Raw genomic sequence first — 20,968 nt, 5'->3', positions numbered from 1 at the left:
TTAAAACTTCCTAAACTTTAAATGGCTAGGTCTAAAAAAAGAACAACTAAAAAACCCCCAATTAACTATTTTTTTAAAGCTCCCAAAAGTGGGGAGGGGAAGGCAGGCAGGCAGATAGAGCTGCTCACCGATGAGCTTGATTGCAGGCAGGGAGATTCAGTTACTTGCTGATGCAATGGATTGCAGGGATTACAGCAAGTGAAGCAAGGCAGGCGTTGCAACCAGCAGCTAAGGTAAGCAAGCTGGAGGCTGGGGGGGGGTGGAAAGTGATTTTTGCTACTGGTTCTCTGAACTGCCCGCCGCCATCGCTACCTACTTGCCCGAGCGGGTCCGAACCAGGAGCATTTCACCCCTGCCCTGAAGTTTTCTTGACAAGGTTTTTCAGAAGTGGTTGCCATTGCCTCCTTGCTAGGGTTGAAAGAAAGTGGCTGGCCTAAGGTCACCCAGCTGCCTTTGTGCCTAAGGCAGGACTAGAACTCATGGCCTCTTGGTTTCTAGCCTGTTGCCTTAACTATTGCACCAAACTGGCTCTCATTCAATTTTAACCATAAATTATGTTAAATAATCTCCCCATTACTACCAATTTTGATCTAAATACAGGGGTGGGCTGCTGGGGGTTCGCAGGGGTTCAAATCCCATTCCTGGCTGGTCGGCCTCCAGAGGGCCTGTTTTCAGCCTTCCCGAACTTCCAGTAGGCCCACCCAACAACCGGGCAGAGAACCCCTTGCTAAAATTTCTGAAGCCCACCCCTGAATAATCTCCCCACTACTACCAATTTTGATCTAAATCTATACTTAGTGGCCACTTTTCTCCAACTTTGGAAAAAAAATGTAGCCCTAACACAGTGGTCCCCAACCTTTTTGGTGTCAGGGACTGGTTCAATGGAGGGCATTTTTCCCCGCAGACTGGAAAGGGAGGCGTGTTTTTGTACATTGCCTGCATTCTGCATGTGGGCAGATGGAATTTGCATTTTTGCATGGCCGCCAGGTTCCTGGCAGGCTGCGGACTGGTGCTGGCCCCTGGCCCAGAGGTTGAGGGCCCCTGTCCTAACAGATCTGTGGAGTAGCAGATTGGAATAGCTGGATTTATCCATTGGCAAGTTTGACTTAGTCCCTCCTTTTTTTTTCCCCCTGGCATCTGGTTTTCCTGTAACTCCTTTCTGGTTTTCTGATTTCTTTTTCCAAGAATGCAATCCGAACCCGCTATGACTTTCCACTTGCCTTTGTACATATGAAAAGAAAAGAAAACATCTTAATCGAAAGGATAACAGCATTTCGATAAGCGTTCTGTTTCTCACAAAAACACAATTTCCTTCCTCTCCACCCAGCATTTCCAGTTTTTTTTTTTTTTTACACATTAACCTTTTCAACCTCCTGGCATCTTAGAGCTAAGAGCAAAATACAGATTATTATAATCCTTCCGTTCCATATCATCACAATTTAAAGAGGTCATGAATTCCTGACTCATGAATGAACTAAACGGGTTCTCCCGTTGAGGGTTCTCTCAAAGGTGCTTTTTTTTTTGCCTTCAAAAGGTAACTGGGTTGTTATTTTTTTCCTTGAGGAAGAAAACATGTTGCTTCTCATCCAAGAAGCTTCATCAGTTCTGATGGTGGTCTGTGTGTGTGGGGGGGGGGGGTAGGGGGGGGTTCTAAATATTTTTACTACCGGTTCTATGGGCGTGGCTTATTTTGTGGGTGTGGCTTGGAGGTCATGTGACTAGATGGGTGTGGCTAGCTGGTCAGAGTCATTTCTGGAAGGTCCTTGCACTTACGACCAGTCCTCGCACTTACAACCTGACTCATTTGTTTGCTTTTAACACTGATCAGCTGTAGGACGGCCCTTTGAAGCCCCGTGGCAAGAGTTTAAACAGTTTTTTTCCCTCTAGTCATCAGCTGGGACTCAGGAGGCAGCAATAAATTGGGGGTGGAACCAAATAAAAGGTAAGAATAACGTGGGGGGGGTGAGGGGTTGTGAGGGCAGGGGGGGAGAACTGGTTCGGTGACATCATATCGTCACCGCTACCGGCTCGGCCAAACCGGACTGAACCGGGAGGAACCCACCACTGGTGTGGTGGGGTAAGGATAAGTACTGAGAGTTGAGACTGGATAGTGGGGGGATAGACAGATAACTTCTGATAGGATGGTGGAGGATGGAAGGATTGTATTTCTTTGCAGTCATCTGGTTGTTAGTACTCTCCCTGAGAGTCCTTAAGACTACTTGAGGGTTTATCTGTGCCCTCAGGGTCACCTGAATCAAGGTGCAGTTCAGTGGTGGGATTCAGCCAGTTCTGTCCGGTTCGGGCAAACATTTAATGGCGACTGCAGGAGGCTCCGCCCATCCGCCGGGATGTAATGCATGAGCAAAGAGCATGCGCGGAAGGCCGTGCACATGCGCAGAGGAGATGCGTGTGAACGAAGCTAGCACACGCACACACACTCACATTTGCAAACCGGTAGGGAAGGTGAGTGAATCCCACCTCTGGTGCAGTTGGTTCTGGAATCTTCTTGGAACTGCTACAACGGTTTCATTGTAAACTGGAGATAGGCGGTGTCTTATTCCACCCCCTCTGTTGAAGGAGGGATGTTCAATTCTAAATAGATGGATTCTTTTCTCCTCCCTCTTTCAAATCCAAAATGTGGACTTTTTAAAAATTTCTTCTTTCTCAAGGAAAAAAAACAGTCTGGTTGTCCCTTTGAGACAACTACCGTGTTTCCCCGAAAATAAGACCCTGTCATATTTTTTTGAACCCCGAAATAAGCGCTTGGCCTTATTTTCGGGGAGGTCTTATTATTTTGGGGTGTGTGGAGCAAGACGGGGCTCCTCTTGCCATCTTACCTGATTTCTTACCTGCGCCACCAAGAACCTTGGTGGCGCAGCAGACTAAAGTGCTGTTAAATAACACCAGCTGCCTGCAAATTCAAATCTCACCAGGCTCAAGGTTGACTCAGCCTTCCATCCTTTCGAGGTAGGTAAAATGAGGACCCGGATTGTGGGGGCAATAAGCTGACTTTGTATAAAGAAGAACACCGCTTGGGGGGGGCGAAAGCCCTACTAAGCAGGTATATACAAAAGTATGAAGGCTATTGCTTAACGCATTGTAAGCCGCCCTGAGTCTCCAGAGAAGGGCGGCATATAAATCGAACCAATAAATAAATAAATTTCCAGCTCTGTCTCCCTAATCCTAACCAGAGGAAATGGCGGAGACTGGCTGCATATGCAGTTAAATATTTTCAGGGAGGGCTTATTTTCGGGGGGGGGCTTATTTTAGCGCATGCGCTAAGAAGTCCAGTTGGGCTTATTATCTGGGGAGGTCTTATTTTCAGGGAAACACTATATGATCTCGGTGACTGAGAGTCTCTGTAGACATTTAGTTTAGGTTCTGTATTTCTTTCTGTATTGATTCCCCAGAACATTATAGTGGCAAATGCTCCAACACTGGAAGTTTTAAAGAAGAGATTGGATAACCATTTGTCTGAAGTGGTGTAGGCCTAAGCAGGGGGATGGACTAGAAGACCTCCAAGGTCCCTTCCAACTCCTGTTATTCTATTCTCTAGTGAGATTTTTGTCTTTTTGCTAGCCATGGTGGTAAAAAGCAGAGTGGCCCATTTCATGTTCCGTAAATCCCTCATCGCAGTGACCAATTACAGATCTTCAGAAAAAGTTTGCACTGCTGCTTTATGCATTCTGTGTATCTTTTTCTGAAGATATATAACTCTGTATGCTTGAATACCTCTGGTGGGTGGGGATACGTTTTTCTGCTTCATAAACTTCCCCCTCCCCCTTATCTTGGCACATCTGTATGCATTTCCCCAGATTATGTTTTTTTTCAAGTTACAAACTGTAGCCACAAATTTTGACAAGTGATGCAAATAAGCACCCTTCTACTTTCTTGATCTCTCTTATCTCTCTGATGGATCTGAAACCATGAAATTCACGTAAACAATTTGGCAGAGCCTATTTCTTAAACTCTGCCTCTATTTTTCATTCTTAATGCAGTTGCCCAGTAAAACACAATCACCCACAAAACCACACCTAATCTGATAATCTTTTCTTGAGGTTCAAAGAAATTAACATTGTTCTTGGGCTATCTGTGGGCCCAGAGGTGGGTTTCAGCAGGTTCTGACCAGTTCTGGAGAACCTGTAGCATAAATTTTGAGTAGTTCAGAGAACCGGTAAATACCACCTCTGACTGGTCCCGCCCCCATCTATTCTCTGCCTCCCGAGTCCCAGCTGATCGGGAGGAAATGGGGATTTTGCAGTAACCTTCCCCTGGAATGGGGAGGGAATGGAGATTTTACAGTATCCTTCCCCTGGAGTGGGGTGGAAATGGAGATTTTACAGTATCCTTTCCCTGCCACATCCACCAAGCCACACCCACCAAGCCATGCCACGCCCACCAAGCTACACCCACAGAACTGGTAGTAAAAAAATTTGAAACCCACCACTGAGATATGACGATAAATGCTCCACCAACATCTTGGAGCGGGTGGGGTTGGGATTTTCAGCTGGTTTATTGGGAGGGGCGAAGGAAAACGGTTGCACAAAAATCGCTGTCTAGTTTTAGTGAATAATTCATTGAAAAAGTCAACCGGAAATCGTACCCTCGCAAACCTCATTTCAGATTCATAAAATAGTCCCATGTTTATTCATCAACTCTTCGGTCTCCAAAGTTCTCTTACTCCTAGTAAGTCTATATAGGTGGTCCTCGACTTAGAACAGTTTATTTAGTGACTGTTCAAAACTACAACTGCACTGAAAAAATAACTTATTATTGTTTTTTACTCTTACGACCGTGGCAGGATCCCCATGGTCATGTGATCAGAATTCAGACGGTTGGCAACGGACTCATATTTGTGATGGCTGCAGTGTCCCAGAGTCATGTGATCACTTTTTGCGACTTTTTCACAAGCAAAGTCAATGGGGAAGGCAGATTTACTTAACAGCTGTGTTACTAACTTAAGAACAGCAGTGATTCAAAAAAGTGGCAAAAAAGGTCGTAAAATGGGGCAAAACTCACCAAACAATTCTCTCACGTAGCAAGAGGAATTTGGGGTTCAATTCTGGTTGTAACTCAAAGACTACCTGTGCAGTTTTTCTCAACCTTGGGAACTTGAAGATGTGTGAACGTCAACTCCCAGAATTCCCCAGACAAAATGGCTGGCTGTGGAATTCAAGGAGTTGAAACCTATACATCTTCAAGTTCCCAAGGCCGAGGAACAGTGATGTAATGCATTATAAATACCACCTCTGCCTGGCCTTGTCCCCATCTATTCTCGGCCTCCCGAGTCCCAGCTGATTGGAAGGAAATGGGGATTTTGCAGTAACCTTCCCCTGGAGTGGGGAGGGAATGGAGATTTTACAGTATTCGTCCCCTGCCATGCCCACCAAGCGACGCCCACCAAGCCATTCCACACAGAACTGGTAGTAAAACATTTTGAATCCCACCACTGTATGCTTATGACCCAATGTGCTTATGGCTTCTCCTGGAGGACTCACAGCTTCTCTGCCCCACGGGATTCATTTTTAAGATTTGTTGCAAAGCCAAACCCTGAGGTCTCACGTAGTCTGTGGCTGCAGCACACGCATCATAAATTAGGTTCCTACTTCAAGAAACAGAGGCTGGCTCCAAAACTTAATTTATTAGTTGTTCCATCAAGCAATGGCCACATGATGGAACCATCTGCTGTCAATCATCCTGAGTAGAACTTACATCTCACCCATCAACAAAACCAAATACAATCATTTTCAGCAGATCCAAGTCCGTAGATCCAGCTGAAAATCATCAAGGAATCAAATGATGGGAGCTCATCTGATATGGGCTTCACTCTATGCATCGTTTATTAGCTACTAAGGAGACAGAGGGGGCTCCATGCTATCATTTTCAAGTCTTTGAGGCCGAAAGGGTCGAAAATAGGCCATTAAAATATTCTCGCTTCGCTTCCCGCCCTTCTCCTCCTCCTCCTCCTCCTCTTCCTCCTTGGCAGCTGAAACTGCAGTCCTGCTGTTGTCTAAATGGATGAACCGTTGCAGGAAGGCTGCCCTGCTGTGTCGGAACAGCCTTTGCTGAAATTCTGACGTCATGAAATAGTAGAGAACTGGATCCAAGCAGCAATTCAGGCTCGCAAGGCACAAAGAAATGGTGTGGAAATTCAGGACTTGCTGACGGACCGAGCAGCTTCCAAAGACACCTTGTTTGACCATCATAAAGATCGGGAGGTTGACATGGTAGGGAGTGAAGCAGACGAAGAAGACAGCCGCGCAGCCCAAGATCAGACGCCAAGCTTTCTGCCTCTCGTCGGCCTGTTGTAACGGAGCGTGAGAATCCTGCAGGGATTGACGCATCTTCCAGGTGCAGTAAATGATGATTGCAAGAGGGAGCAGAAATCCAGAGAGCTCAGCTACCACCATCAGCATTATGGAGGCTCCCCGTGTTAGCTGTTTCACTCCAAGATCAGCAAAGCAGGTATTGTTATTGTTGGTTAAGCTAGGACTTCTCAGGATTGGGAGGGACAAGCAAGCAGCCCCCACCACGATCCAGATGACAGCACTTACGGCAACATCATGTCTGTAATTCCAACTTTTGGTTCGGAAGGGATGAAGGAGAAAGAGGTACCTCTGGATGCTGATGCAGGTGAGGAAGCAGATGCTGGCGTACATGTTGAGGTACTTCAGGTAGAAGCAGAATTGACAGAGGAAGCTCCCAAAGGGCCACCGGTGGTTGATATAGTAGTACATCCTCAAAGGCAAGGAGAGGACGTGAGCCAGATCAGCCCCGGCCAAATTCATCATGAAAATGACTGCTTTGCTTTCCCGCTTGATAAAGCAACACAAAATCCACAGCGCAAGGCTGTTGCCCACCAGGCCAGGGATGAATATAATCACATAAGTCGCTGCATATAAGGAGGCCTGGAAACCCATGGAAGGATCAGAACAATTTTCAGAAGAATTGTCAGCTGGCATCTTGGTCCGGTCAGTGGACTTCTTGAACACAGTGGGTGGAAGAGAAGATCCCTGTGGAGGGCAGGAAAAAGAGGAGCAAACATTTTATTTCCTTCTACAGAAAGACGGGTGAGAAGGAAGGCTGTAGCCTTGAACACACATGCCAAGTTTATGGGTCAAATCGTATCGTTACCTAAAAGAAACATAGAATCCTAGGACTGGAAGGGACTTTGGAGGTCTTCTAGTCTAACCCCCTGTCAAAGGCAGGAATCTGTCAGACCTGTCACAACTTAAACTTCTGAAATTTGTTGAAAAAGGTATGGTTTCAGGGGTGGGCTTCAGATCCTTTAGCAATGGGTTCGCTGCCCCGTTGCTAGGTAGGCGTGGCCATAGTGGGCATGGCCTAGTCAGGTGCCTGAACCACGGTGGGGGAGGGCATTTTTTGCCCTCCCCAGGCTCCAGAGGCTTTTCTTGAGCCTCCGGGAGGGCAAAAACAGCTTCCCCCGGGCTCCGGAGGACAGAAACAATCCCATTTCTAGACTTGCAGAACTTCCGGGAGGCCGTTTTTCACCCTCCCCAGGCTCCGGAGGCTTTCCTTGAGTCTCTGGGAGGGCAAAAACAACTTCCCCTGGGCTCCAGAGGCCAGAAACAGGCCCATTTTTGGACTTTCAGAACCTCCAGTAGGCTCATTTTTTGCCCTCCCAGATCCTCCACACGGCCCCTGCATTTACCTAGAATGATGAATGGGCCATGTGGAGACTCCCGGGAAGGGAGGGGCAGGTTGGGAGGGGCGGGGTGAGGTGGGAGAGGTGGGTCAGGGTGGGCGGGGCGGGGCAGGAGGGGCTAGCCAGGGGTGGCATTTGGGGGTTCACTGAACCCTGGCGATCCTTGGCTAGAGGATCGCCCGAACCCTGCCGAACCCCCAGGAGCCCAACCCCTGTATGTTTTATTAGAGGTCCAGTGTATTACAGTATTGCAAAGCCAGAAGTGAGAATGGCATGCCAAAATTCACAAGTTCTACTTTCCCTCCCTTTACTATCTATCATTGTCCACCCCATTGTAACCAATCAGATTCAGGCAAGATGTTTTCATAACAGACAGTCCAAATGTGGTTTGGTATGTGGCTCCCTCCTTCTTCCAGCTGGGTGACCTTGAGGCAGCGTCTCAAGGAGATACAGCATTTACTTTCATTTTCCCCAAGCCTTCCCACCTTCATTCCCCCTCCCTACGGTTGATGACAGTCTGTTACTGCACAGCAGTGAAGCACAAGGAAGCATAAGGTGGCAGCTGACATTGCCCTTACACCGTCAGCGAGACGTACCTTACTGCAACTTCCCAAACTAACTGGGATCCCCATATTAGATTGCAACTTTGAAATCCAAGATATCTGGAAATCGAGAAAGCTGTAATGCTTACCCAATTTTGTTTTGAAGGCGCAGTTTTCTGGCTTCTTTGCTTCTGCGAGCTCCATGGATTAAATCACACAGAGGAAGGGAAAGAGTGACCAACGTAGGAAAAGGAACCTAAGTTATAATTATTTTTAACCAGGGAGTTAAAATCCTGCTCTATGTCAAGGGGTGGGTTGAGATGAATGGGAGGCATGGCCATTCATTTCCAGATGAGCCAGCTTTAAATGAGTTCTCTTCCTTCCTGTCTGCTGATTCTAAGCTGCTGTAATGATATTTCTTCCTGCGGATACTTTGCTGTGAGTAATGAAGTAGAAGTCTCAAGCTCTCATCAGAAGCCAGCAGTAATTTCTCAAACCTTCATTTGCCACTAAGAAGCTCCAGTTTCTTCCTGCTTTCCTGCTTAAATGAGATTATTATTATTATTATATTATCGTATGACTAAGACGCTGTGCTTGTTGATCGAAAGGTCGGAAGTTCAGCGGTTCGAATCCCTAGTGCCGCATAACGGGGTAAGCTCCCGTTACTTGTCCCAGCTTCTGCCAACCTAGCAGTTCGAAAGCACGTAAAAAATGCAAGTAAAAAAATAGGGACCACCTTTGGTGGGAAGGTAACAGCGTTCCGTGCACCTTTGGCGTTGAATCATGCCGGCCACATGACCCCGGAGACGTCTTTGGACAGCGCTGGCTCTTCGGCTTTGAAATAGAGATGAGCACTACTCCCTAGAGTCAGGAACGACTAGCACATATGTGCGAGGGGAACCTTTACCTTTACCTATGGCATGTTCACATCATATTTCAATAAAAACATGAGATAAAAATACAAAATATAAAATATCAATGTATGCCTAGATTTACCTGTTTCATTCCAGGCAGGCTACATTGCTCAATATTGGCAGCTGGGAATTATCAATCATCTTCAGGTCACGAAATGAATGGTTATAAGTCAAGGACTGCCTGTATTTGAGTGCCTGCCTCTAGAATACAGGATAACAGAGTTGAAGGGACCTCGGAGGTCTTCTAGACCTCTCCCCAATGACATTTTGCCCTTCCCATCAGGCCTGGCTGAAGGGCAAGTTGTAGTTCCCATTGGTCAAGGAACTTCATTTGGCATGATTTGGAAAGAGAAACTTTTCTGGCATGGCCTCTGCTCTCTGGCACATTATTCCCCCCAGAGTGTGAGTGGTGGTCCCTACCCTGCCAGCACATGGACAGCATCTGGCCATGATGAAAACTGGGAAATTTGGAAATCGCTAAATAGTTTGTGCACAGGCACAGCAAGAACAAGATATTCCTTGAATAAATGGGGAACATTTGGTGACTTCTGCCTACTGTGAATATGGAGATCACACACACACATACACTTGTCCCCTGTGCCCTGCTCAATGGACTTCTCCAAAGCTCCTGAGAGCAGGACAAGAAGCAACAGGTGGAAACTAATCAAGGAGAGAAGCAACTTAGAGAAATTTCCTGACAGTTAGAACAATTAATCAGCGGAAGAACTTGCCTGCAGAAGTTGTGAATGCTCCAACACTGGACGTTTCTAAGAAGATATTGGATAACCACTTGTCTGAAGTGGTGTAGGGTTTCCTGCCTAGGCAGGGGGTTGGACTAGAAGACCTCCAAGGTCCCTTCCAACTCTCTTATTCTGTTATTCTCTTACTCTTGAGAACCTCATGACAACACAACAGAATGCAATCAATGTTGCATGTTTCTGAGGGAAAAAGTCTAAATTAGGCTTTTACACATTTTAAATTGTATGTTCTTATTATTTGTATTTATAAAGGCAAAGGTTTCACCTGTCCAGTCATGTCCACCTTTAGAGGATGGTGCTCATCTCTATTTCCTAGCTAAGGGAGTCAGCATTGTCCGAACATGCTTTCTGTGGTCATGTGTCCAGCACAACTGTATTCCCAAGTGCACAGGACGCTGTTCCCTTCCCACTGAAATGGTACCTATTGATCTACTCACATTTGCATGCTTTCAAACTGCTAGGTGGGCAGGAGCTGGAGCAAGGAACGGGAGCTCACCCCGTCACGCAACACTCGGGTCTCAAACTTTTCCAGCTGACAAGCTCAGCGTCTCTAATTACTGAGCCAACGCTCCCTTCTGTTTGTATTTATATGCATAAAATTTTAATAATGATGCTTCCGACACAAACAAACAAATAAAAAACCTTGCCAGCCCTTCAGAAGACCTTCAAAACTCATCAGATCTGGGAATACGAAGGAAGTATGGAGACTATGAAATGTTTACATTATATATATTAGAGTGCACCTTCCTCTGTCTTTTCATTATTGCGATTTTAAATGCAGCTTTTGATATATATTTTTTTGAAACTTGCTTTTTAATGGTCGAAAACTTGAGTTTTATTTGTGTTTTAACAATGCATGCCGCCCAGAGTCCCAGGCGGGTGGCCATATAAATTCAATAAATAAAATAAAATAAAGTGCAACTAGAAACAGAGGTACTTCGTATTATAGTATTTGCTGAAATCATCTAAGTCAACCCATTTCTATTTTGGGTCTGTTTGTTTGCAGACTATTTTTATACCTTCATGTCTCAGTCACTGTGTGTGAGAATGGGGAGGGGGGAAATCTAATGGTTCAGTATTGCTTGAAACTTTCTACCCTGTTCCTTTTCTTCCTCTGGCTGCTGATTCATCCAAACCCTTCTAGAGCAAAATAGCCACAGTTGGGTGTTGGCTTAATGATTATTTAACTTCAAAGGGTCATCCACCCCTTGCCTGGTTGATTATCCAACATTCTGATATTCCCAAGCTGCTGTTTTAGAGTTCTATGGATGGTTTTCATTTGTTTATATTTTTAGCAATGGGATGTTTTCCATTGTACCATTTGTAGAGACTTTTCCCCTACATGCCTGCTCTGGGAGAGAACTTCTCTTCTGCAATGTGGGGTTATGATCTTTTCCAAAAATGTGTAAATAAACAGTCACATACCCCTTCCTCCCCCTCCCCCAAAAAAATTACGACTCTCCATCCAGGAAACCGATGGGAAGTTGGTGGACCTTGACCTAAACTCAGAACTTATGAAACAGTACAATTTCAAACCGAAGTAAGCATGCAGCGAAAGATTCTTGTGTCTAAAACTACAATTATCAGAACAAATGTTGATGGGGATTTTCAATCATCTGGTTCATGGCTGTCCCGAAGGTGATTTTCCAAAAGGCAACTGAATTTTCTTGGGGTTTTTTTTGCCCCCTCCTTAAAAACATTTCACTTCTCCTCCAAGAATATTCTGCAGTTTCAGAATGGATGAGAAATGAAAGGTTTTCAAGGAAAAAACCCAAGAAAGTTCAGTTGCCTTTTAGAAAAGCACCTTTGGGTTTGGGGTTTATCAGAGTAACTATAGTAACAACATCTTGTAGGTCTGAATGTGCCTTCCTTCCTCTTTCTTTCATCTAGATGAGAATTAAGAGGAATGGGGTGCTTTCCAAAGCACAAACCACTTTCTTGGTCTGCAGCCAAGCCACATTTATCTGATGATTGCCTTGGAAATAGATCTTGCCTCTGTCGTTCTTCACGGTCTGTTTATTTACTTACTTACTTACTTACTTACTTACTTACTTACTTACTTACTTACTTACTTACTGGTTCGATTTATATGCCGTCCTTCTCTGGAGACTCAGGGCGGTTTACAATGCATTAAGCAATAGCCTTCATACTTTTTGTATATACCTGCTTAGTAGAGCTTTTGGCCCCCCCTAAGCAGTGTTCTTTTTTATACAAAGTCAGTTTATTGCCCCCACAATCCGGGTCCTCATTTTACCTACCTCGGAAGGATGGAAGGCTGAATCAACCTTGAGCCTGGTGAGATTTGAATTTGCAGTAATTGCAGGCAGCTGGTGTTACTTAACAGCACTTTAATCTGCTGCACCACCAAGGCTCTACAGTTTATTACGGAGGCAAAATGAGGAACAGCAGTGAAGGTGCCCCAAATTATACTACAGAATTTTTTGCTGGTCCATAGGAGAAAAGTCCCAACTCTGTAGGATCTCTGGGTACTTTCAGACTCCTTGATCACCCCAGAGCAAAAGAAACTCAGAAGAAGAAAAAAAATAAGCATACTCAGAAATGTCATTTTGCACACTTGAGGAAGAAGTAAGGTGTGGGAGATATTCCAATGATACAGTAGTTCCTGGAGCATTTGAATTTAGGAGACCAAAGTATGGATTGTGGTAGCTTTTCCTTAAGGCTGTTATCCTCAGGGATCAACCCTGCAAGGATCAGATGTCTTAGGGCAGACACCACATCTGGATTACAAAAATTCAGACAGCCACTAAAGGAGAAGGGGAGAAGAGAATTCTTATTATCTGTTTCTTTTTAGAGCTGTCTAATAATTTCTTCTGCATTCTTGCATCCCAAATCTGGTAGACCTTAGATGCTCAGAGACACACATGCCCACAGGTTAAATTAACACTGACTGCCAAGAAAAGAATAAACCGTAATTTGACCCTAATTGTTTCTAGAATAGATGTCATTTTTCCTTTGTCATTTTCCTTTCAGAAGTCACAGTTAGCTATTCAGTCCAACAAGGAAAGGACGGAAATCTTTCTAAAGATTTGGTAAAGGTTCCTCTTTTAACACATTGTAAGCTGCCCTGAGTCTCCGGAGAAGGGTGGCATATAAATCAAATTAAAAAAAAAATAATTGGTTAAACGCTGTTTTTCCACCAGATTTAAAAAAAAAAAACTGAAAGAGATCTTAATGATTATAGCAATATAAAGCAGGACATTGTAAAGTTAAAGAGTGAAATGTGGCCGTTACTAAAACAGGCAGTCTTTCTGAAGAAAAGAACAGAGCCTTGCTGCTGAATTGATTTCCTTGGCAGGAAAACCTTGTTTTTCACTTTTAAATCTATGATATGGGTGTAGTTATTTAAGGGTGGGGCTTTACCGCTGATTCACAAAGCATTCAGAAGCGCTGAAACCCATTTCTGTAGATCCAATAACGGAATTTCTTTCCTGCAAATTCACTTTGAAATCTGGATATAAGGATGCCCCAGTGTGAAGCTTTTTATCCCTGCTTCAGATTTTAGGAGAACAGCCTTACCTCATAGCAGTTTGCGTTCCTTCAAGAGATGCTGACCGCAGAAAGGAATAAGCCATGAAAAGCAACAGAGGCTTCCTTTGAACGTTGATGTTTTCCTCATTTCGGTCACAAGGTTTTCCCATGCAGTTTCAACCTCTTCGTGGTAATCTCGAAGGCTGAGGAGGGTCTCGAAAAGTTTTTCAGAAAGACGAGTGAAGGTCCAGCGCTGTGGGCTGTACGGAAGGAAATCCTGGCTCTCCGTTTCTCTGTCCCACTTAAAATACAGCCACAGCTTTCTGGAGAGATGCCAAAACAACAGATGACATCACAATGATAGCGTGGCCTTGAAAAATTGCCCATTTCATCACAACCCCATGTCCAAATTTGCTGTATCTGCCTGTTTGCTTTATTTTTTTTAACTTTTTAGACATGAATAGTATTAAAAGGGAACATAAAAATGAACAGAGTTATTTAATGCAAAATAACAGAAGTGCAGAAAGAAACCATAACAAGAAATAGTCTATTGATTGATTAGCATTATGACCATGTCAAAAATATAACACAAAAGTAAAATACAGATATTTCTTAACCTATGATCACCACTGAGCCCCAAATTTCTGTCACTAAGCGAGACAGTTGTTAAGTGAATTTTGCCCCATTTTACACTCTTCCTTTCCAAGGCTGTTAAGGGAAGCACTGCAGTTGTTAAATTAGTGACACGGTTGTTAAGTGAATCTGGCTTCCCCATTGACTTTGCTTGTCAGACGGTCACAAAAGGGGATCACAAGACCTCCCCTCAGGACACAGCAACCGTCATAAATATGAATCAGTTGCCAAGCATCTGAAATTTTGATCATGTGACTATGGGGATGCTGCAACGGACATAAGTGTGAAAAATGGTCATAAATCAGTTTTTTTAACTTTGAACTGTTGTAAATTGAGGACTACCTGTACAGGATGTAAGTCCAGGGTAAAATAGATAAAAGAAAAACACGGTGACAAAGACATTAGTGTTAAGTACGAAGAATCAGCATTCAGGTAAATATGCTGTCTTTACAGAATACCTCATTCTCTTCGCTACAATGGGCCCTTTGGTGATTAATGTAATTAATCTCAAAGCTCCAGGATAAACAGTACAGAAGAAATTGTCTTCCACGTGGACAGCACTTTTTTGACAACATAGGGGTCTATATCACTGAAACCATTTTATTATATTGCTATATTTAGATATAGAATAATAGCAGAAACTATAGGAACAAGGGACGCGGTGGCTCAGTGGCTAAGATGCTGAGCTTGTCACTCGAAAGGTCGGCAGTTCAGTGGTTTGAATCCCTAGTGCTGCATAACGGGGTGAGCTCCCGTTACTTGTCCCACCTTCTGCCAACCTAGCAGTTTGAAAGCAGGTAAAAAATGCAAGTTGAAAAATAGGGACCGCCTTTGGTGGGAAGGGAACAGCGTTCCGTGCACCTTTGGCATTGAGTCATGCCGGCCACATGACCATGGAGACGTCTTCGGACAGCGCTGGCTCCTCGGCTTTGAAACAGAGATGAGCACCACCCCCTAGAGTCGGGAACGACTCGCACATATGTGCGAGGGGAACTTTTACCTTTATAGGAACAAAAAAACGTAACCTGACATAAGACTAAATACAGAAGGCATCTCAAATATTTTCTGGAATATTCCAGATAGTCAACATTACATATCTGATTAGAGTCTAGAAACCGAGAGAAGGAAAAGTAAAATAAGAGATTATTTTGAAAGCTGAAACGTTTCTCGGTCCGTTGAAATGACTATTTTAATCAGAATGTCAAAACAGAAACTGAACAAGGAGAGATTCAACCTAGAAATGAGGAGGAATTTTCTGACAGTGAGAACAATCAACCCATGGAACAGAAGTTGCCTTCGGAAGTTGTGGGAGCTTCATCACTGGAAGCTTTGAAGAAGAGACTGGACTGCCATTGTCAGCAATGGAGTAGGGTCTCCTGCTTGGGCGGGGGGTTGGACTAGATGACCTCAAAAGTCCCTTCCAACTCTGCTAATCTGTAATTTTTTTAAAAAAATGAAATCTTAACGTTCTGTAAGATGTGTTTTGATCCCGGACTTGCTGTAAGTGGTTAGATTTAAAGAGGGACAGAGAAAGATGCTTCTGACTTTTTGCTTTTGCGCATATTGTCATATTAGGATTAATTGATTGCTGGAGAAAATTTATCTTTGCTAAGGATCAACGCTGACCGGATGGCACATAATCAATAAACCAGCCCATGCTTAATTTATATCTATAAATTTGATTTATACGTTTCTTGTAACTGTGGAATAGTAAGAAGGATATCATCAGTGTTTTTGAAACTTTCCCAAACTTCTTTGGGAAAGAATTTTGTGGTGGACATGCCCCAAAGCCAAAAAATACTGGAAGAAAATACACACATGGCTGGAAAATATGATAGGACAACAAATAGATCTGAAACCTGAAACATTTTTGTTGGGCATGCTTCCAGGAAATTATAATAAGGGGAACACAGATTTGGTTCTACACATCCTAACAGCAACTAGGATTGCATATGCACAATGTTGGAAAAACCCAGAAACCCCTGCAGACAATATTATAATCAAAAAAATTCTGGAATGTGCAGAGATGGATAGGTTAACCCTAAAAATTAAAGGAAAAGAAGATTCGGACTATTTCATAACATGGGAACTATTCTATAAATGGTTAAATGACAAATATTGAGGTTAGAGGATAAGGTAAGGCCAATATTCTGTTCAAAAAAAAAAGATGTGGGTAAATGTGGGGGGGAAATCAATAAAATTATTTTTTTTTTAAAAAAAATTGAGGTTAGAGGAGTGGAATTGGGTGAAATATGATTTATAGGAGAAAGAAAAACAGGTGAGAAAATATTTAAGACGGTTATATAATCAATACTATAATGGAAAATAATATATGTTATAATATGATTGATGTTATCACATATTTGTTTATATATTACCACATATTTGTTTATATATATATGATCATAATGACGATGATGATGTTTGTATGCTTGTATGTTAACACCTTGGACACCTGGAGAGCACACTGCTCAACACAGAAAGTTAGTGTATGATATAAAATAATAAAAAATATTTTTTTAAAAAAACAATTGATGTATATTAATAATATTAAACCATTGTCACTCGTTAGATTTGCTTGCTTTTTAAAAATGTTTTGGCCACAGATAGGCAGCAGGAGGCATAAAATGTGCCTCTTTCCCTTTGTAAAAGTAAAATGGCAAGTATTTCCTGTCGATGGCTGGCTGTAAAAAAAAGATAAAAATAACCCACAGGATGCACCTGACTGAAAAAGAAAAAAAGAAATAACAAAGGGAAAGAACCAAACACCCCCACATAAACCTATGGAAACCAGAACGTAGCTATATATTTGGAAGTGCATAGTTACCCAGATCACACGATTAAGATAGGGATGAGTTGATGCAGTGTGGACTGTTCTCTTTGAAAAGTAGTGAACATAACTGACAGAGAGAAGCCTTGTTTTCTTTCTCTTTCAGAGCAGTTCTTTTATTTACTTTACTATTCAGAGCAATTATTTTGTTTACTTGCAGAGTATGTACATATTTACAAAGATGTGCGCAGTCAACTCACTAATGAAATTATACTTTTAAACAGGACTAAACAATCAGTTAATTTTTATGACCAATAAACTGAAAGTTGTTGATCAAGAGAAGCCTGGAGAATTCCTGTTCCTATCTATGGAATGTATTTCAATGTATTCCAATTATTATTTTTTTGCAAATGTTTAGTATGCTAAAACTATCTGAAGGCTTAATGCAAGTTATACCTTTGATTCTCGCTTGAAATCAGTCAGGAATTGCATTCCCAAAGTAATTTCCCATTGGACATTAATGGGATCAAGATGTCACCAGGTCAAAGGTGTCTAAAGGTTGAAACATGGTAACTGGATCAAACTTTGTTAATCTGAGATGTTTCGTTGCGCATCCAAGCAACTACATCAGTCAGAGCAAAATTATTTAGGCAGAGAATTTTGCTCTGATTGATGAAGCTTGGATAAGCAACGAAACGTCTCAGTTTAACAACGTTTGATCCAGTTACCATGATTCAACCTTTAGACACATTAGTGCAGTGATGGCAAACTTTTTTGGCACCAAGTGCCGAAAAGGTCACGCGGAAACATTGAGTGCACGTGCTCGGCTGGGCTGCGTTCCATAAATGCCGAACTTCCGGGTTTTGGCACTCATGCACACCTGACCATCAGCTGGCTGGCGCACATGCGCACACTGGTTTTTGGCATTACCGCACATGTGAAGAACAGCTGATCATCACGTGCGCATGTGTGCCAGAAACCCAGAAGACAAACAGGCAAGGCCGTGCTTGCCGGGTGACATGGCTTCGTGTGCCACTTTGGGCACATGTGCCATAAATTTGCCATCATGGCATTAGTGGGATCAGCAAAAAGCGGGAGTACTTCCAAAACTATCAAAGGATGTGATAAAGCAAAACAAAGCAGGTTCAGCCATTTGCCTTTCTTAGGCAGGTCTGGGAGAAAGAAATTCATGTCTCTGAAGAGCTGTTTTGGGTTTGTGTAGCTTAACATTTGGTCATCCCCACCCAGTTTGAAATTCTTGATTGGAAATTATGAGCGTCAGGCTAAGATCATAGAAAAAAAAATAAAACAAAACAGATCATCCGATGGTTTAGCTATGTGAATCTCATCCTTGAGATTTGTAAACCACAGTGCTACAGATCCCAACTTTTCTCTTCATGAAGACTTCTAGATTGTCATTGAACGTTTTTGAAGACCACAATGTTAACTTAGAGCCAGCAATGTATCATCCACAGCTGCTTTGACTCCTGCAACTTCCTGTTAAATGGTTTCCGTAAAACAGATTAGGAACCACTGATCTATCATGTTGTATGAACCAGGGGTGAAATGTAAAATTTGTTACTACCAGTTCTGTGGGCGTGGCTTGGTGGTGAGGGTGGTGGGGGTAATGTGATTGGGTGGGCGTGGCCAATTTTTTTTAAAAAAAAACTTTTCAAAGCATTTTTTTGTAATGCTTTGAAAAGCCTCTGCCGATCAGGCAACTCAACTGGGATCGTCAGAGAGGCTTTTTTAAAAATGCTTTGAAAAGCCTCTCTGACGATCAGGCAACTCAGCTGGGATCGTCAGAGACTTTTCAAAGCATTTTTTTTTACCACCTCTTCGGCCAAGAGGTTGCAGAGAAAAATGCTTTGAAAAGCCTCTCTGACGATCCCAGCTGAGTTGCCTGATCGTCACAGAGGCATTTTTTTAAAAGCTTCTCTGATGATCAGGCAACTCAGCTGGGATCGTCAGAGAGGCATTTTTTAAAAAGCCTCTCTGATGATCCCAGCTGAGTTGCCTGATCGTCAGAGACTTTTCAAAGCATTTTTTTTACCACCTCTTCAGCCAAGACATTGCAAAAAAAAAAAATGCTTTGAAAAGCCTCTAATGATCCCAGCTGAGCCGCACGATCATCGGAGGCTTTTTTTTTTTTACTTTTAAAAGCATTTTTTCATCGGAAGAGGTTGTAGAAAAAATGCTTTTAAAAGTTTTTTTAAAAAAGCCTCTGATGATCGTGCGGCTCAGCTGAGCATCGGGGTGGGGGGCGCAGGGAGTTTTGCTAGCAGTTCTCCGAACCACCCACCACCATCGCTACCGGATTGGGAAATTCAGTCTGAACTGGGAGCATTTCACCCCTGGTCTGAACCCAACCAACTATTCAGGGGTGAAATCCAGCAGGTTCTGATAGGTTCTGGAGAACCAGTAGCGGAAATTTTGAGCAGTTCAGAGAACCGGCAAATACCACCTCTGGCTGACCCCAGAATGGGGTGGGAATGGAGATTTTGCAATATCCTTCCCCCAGGAGTGTGGAGGAAATGGGGATTTTGCAGTATCCTTCCCCTGCCATGCCACCAAGCCAGAGCATGCCCACAGAACAGATAGTAAAAAAATTTGGAGTTTCACCACTGCAACTATTGCTCCATCATCCAACCATAACTAAGGAAACTTTTCTCTGACGTGGTATGTGAGTGCATTCTTATGCTACAGGATATCTGGAGGTGCAGTCTGAACTAGGGCACCTCCTGTAGACCCTCCAATCCTCTGTCCAACTTGAAGTCCAGCTAATTTATTCCTTCATCGAAGAAGCGCTTTCCTTGCTTAACAAACGATTTCTGAAGGACAAGCTCCTGTAGGTTGGTATCCGATCATTGAATTCCCTTGTCACAAAAAAGTACAAGAATGGATCCAAGCAGCAGTTGAAGCTGGCAAGGCTTAAGAAAAAAGGGTGCAGATACAAGACACTTTGTTTTACAGCACAGCCCTTCACCACATCTTCTTTGACCAACATGAAGAAGAAAAACATGAGGTGATAGGGGGCGAAACACACAAAAAACACGACGGCACACATGGACACCATCCGTAACGCCTTCTGTTTTTCGGCGGTGTTTTGTAAAGGCATTTGATATTCCTGGAGGGAAGCTCTGGTCTTGGCAGTGCAGTAGACGATGATGGCCAGAGGGAACAAAAACCCAACCAGTTCGGCCACAATCAGCATCCCGATCAAAGCCGCCGTGTTCTGGATCTTTTCAATGCTGAGATCGGAGAAGCAAGCTTCCGAACTCAGGGTCTTTCTCAGCAATGGGAAGGTCAGACAAGCTACGCCAACCACCAACCAGACGGTAGCCGAGATGGCAACATCGTAGCCCTTCTTCCAGTTTTTGGCCATGAAGGGATGGAGCAGGAAGAGGTATCTTTGCACGCTGATACAGGTGAGGAAACAAATGCTAGCGTACATGTTCAGGTACTTCAAGTAGAAGCAAAGCTGGCAGAGGAAGAGTCCAAAGGGCCACTTGTAGTTGACATAATAATAAATCCGCAGAGGTAAGGAGAGGACGTGAATGAAGTCCGCGGTGGCCAGATTCAGCAGGAAGATGATGGCTTTGTTTTGCTTTCGGATAAAGAGGCATAGCATCCAGAGAGCGATGCTGTTGGTGAGGAGGCCTGGGATGAAAATGATGGAGTAGGTGGCAGCATAAAAGGTGTGTTGGAAATCTTGTCCAGGTTCCGAGCAATTCATCCCTGGGCTTCCCATCATCTCAGTTCCATTGCCGGTGAAAGGACTTGGGGAAGTCCCACCTATGGAGAGATTCTGGTCCCTGTAAGGAAAAGATGGCACATTTATAAAGCAATGGGAGTAGCACTTAGACTTATATACCACCCCATAGTGCTTTACAGGACTTTACAGGTGGTTTACAATGTCAGCATCTTGCCCCCCAAAAATCTGGGTCCTCATTTTACCGACGGAAGGATGGAAGGCTGAGTCAACCTTGAGCCCCATCAGGATCGAACTCCAGACTGTGGGCAGAGTTTGCCTGCAATACTGAACTTTAACCACTGTACCACCAGGGCTCCCAATAGCACTAGTAATAGCAGTTAGACTTATATACTGCTTCATAATGCCTTACAGCACTCGCTAAGCGGTTTACAGAGGCAGCAATTTCCCCCAACAATCTGGGTACTCATTTTACTGACCTCAG

At 43.6% G+C, this 20,968-nt stretch overlaps 2 protein-coding genes across 4 annotated transcripts; both read right to left on the bottom strand.

Annotated features, from left to right (window-relative positions):
- Positions 1-5,626: 5,626 nt before the first annotated feature.
- On the bottom strand, positions 5,627-13,694 carry LOC117675933 (putative P2Y purinoceptor 10). 3 transcript variants are annotated; one of them, XM_034434999.3, is made up of 3 exons: positions 13,418-13,692; positions 8,358-8,746; positions 5,627-7,013 (listed from the first exon to the last, which is right to left on the bottom strand). In XM_034434999.3, exon 3 carries the CDS (start codon positions 6,960-6,962, stop codon positions 5,850-5,852), a length of 1,113 nt encoding a protein of 370 aa, XP_034290890.1. In that variant the 5' UTR covers positions 6,963-7,013; positions 8,358-8,746; positions 13,418-13,692; the 3' UTR covers positions 5,627-5,849. The 3 variants fall into 3 exon arrangements, with proteins under 3 accessions (XP_034290890.1, XP_034290889.1, XP_034290888.1); XM_034434998.3 differs by having other exon boundaries at positions 8,358-8,749; positions 13,418-13,678; XM_034434997.3 differs by lacking the exon at positions 8,358-8,746 and having other exon boundaries at positions 13,418-13,694.
- Positions 13,695-18,919: 5,225 nt separating this feature from the next.
- LOC117675901 (putative P2Y purinoceptor 10) lies at positions 18,920-20,581 on the bottom strand. Its single transcript, XM_034434961.3, has one exon. The coding sequence runs from the start codon at positions 20,524-20,526 to the stop codon at positions 19,558-19,560; it is 969 nt and encodes a 322-aa protein (XP_034290852.2). The 5' UTR covers positions 20,527-20,581; the 3' UTR covers positions 18,920-19,557.
- Between the last annotated feature and the right edge of the window lie 387 nt (positions 20,582-20,968).

Source organism: Pantherophis guttatus, chromosome 12 (genome assembly GCF_059756535.1).
Source record: "Pantherophis guttatus breed Tessera chromosome 12, ASM5975653v1, whole genome shotgun sequence".
Lineage (NCBI taxonomy): Eukaryota > Metazoa > Chordata > Lepidosauria > Squamata > Colubridae > Pantherophis > Pantherophis guttatus.
This window is presented reverse-complemented; position numbering and strand designations above follow the sequence as displayed.

What these genes read in the sequence shown, in the direction of transcription:
- LOC117675901 (XM_034434961.3), bottom strand. Translation starts at nt 20,526, where the DNA reads ATGATGGGAAGCCCAGGGATGAATTGCTCGGAACCTGGACAAGATTTC.
- LOC117675933 (XM_034434997.3), bottom strand. Translation starts at nt 6,962, where the DNA reads ATGCCAGCTGACAATTCTTCTGAAAATTGTTCTGATCCTTCCATGGGT.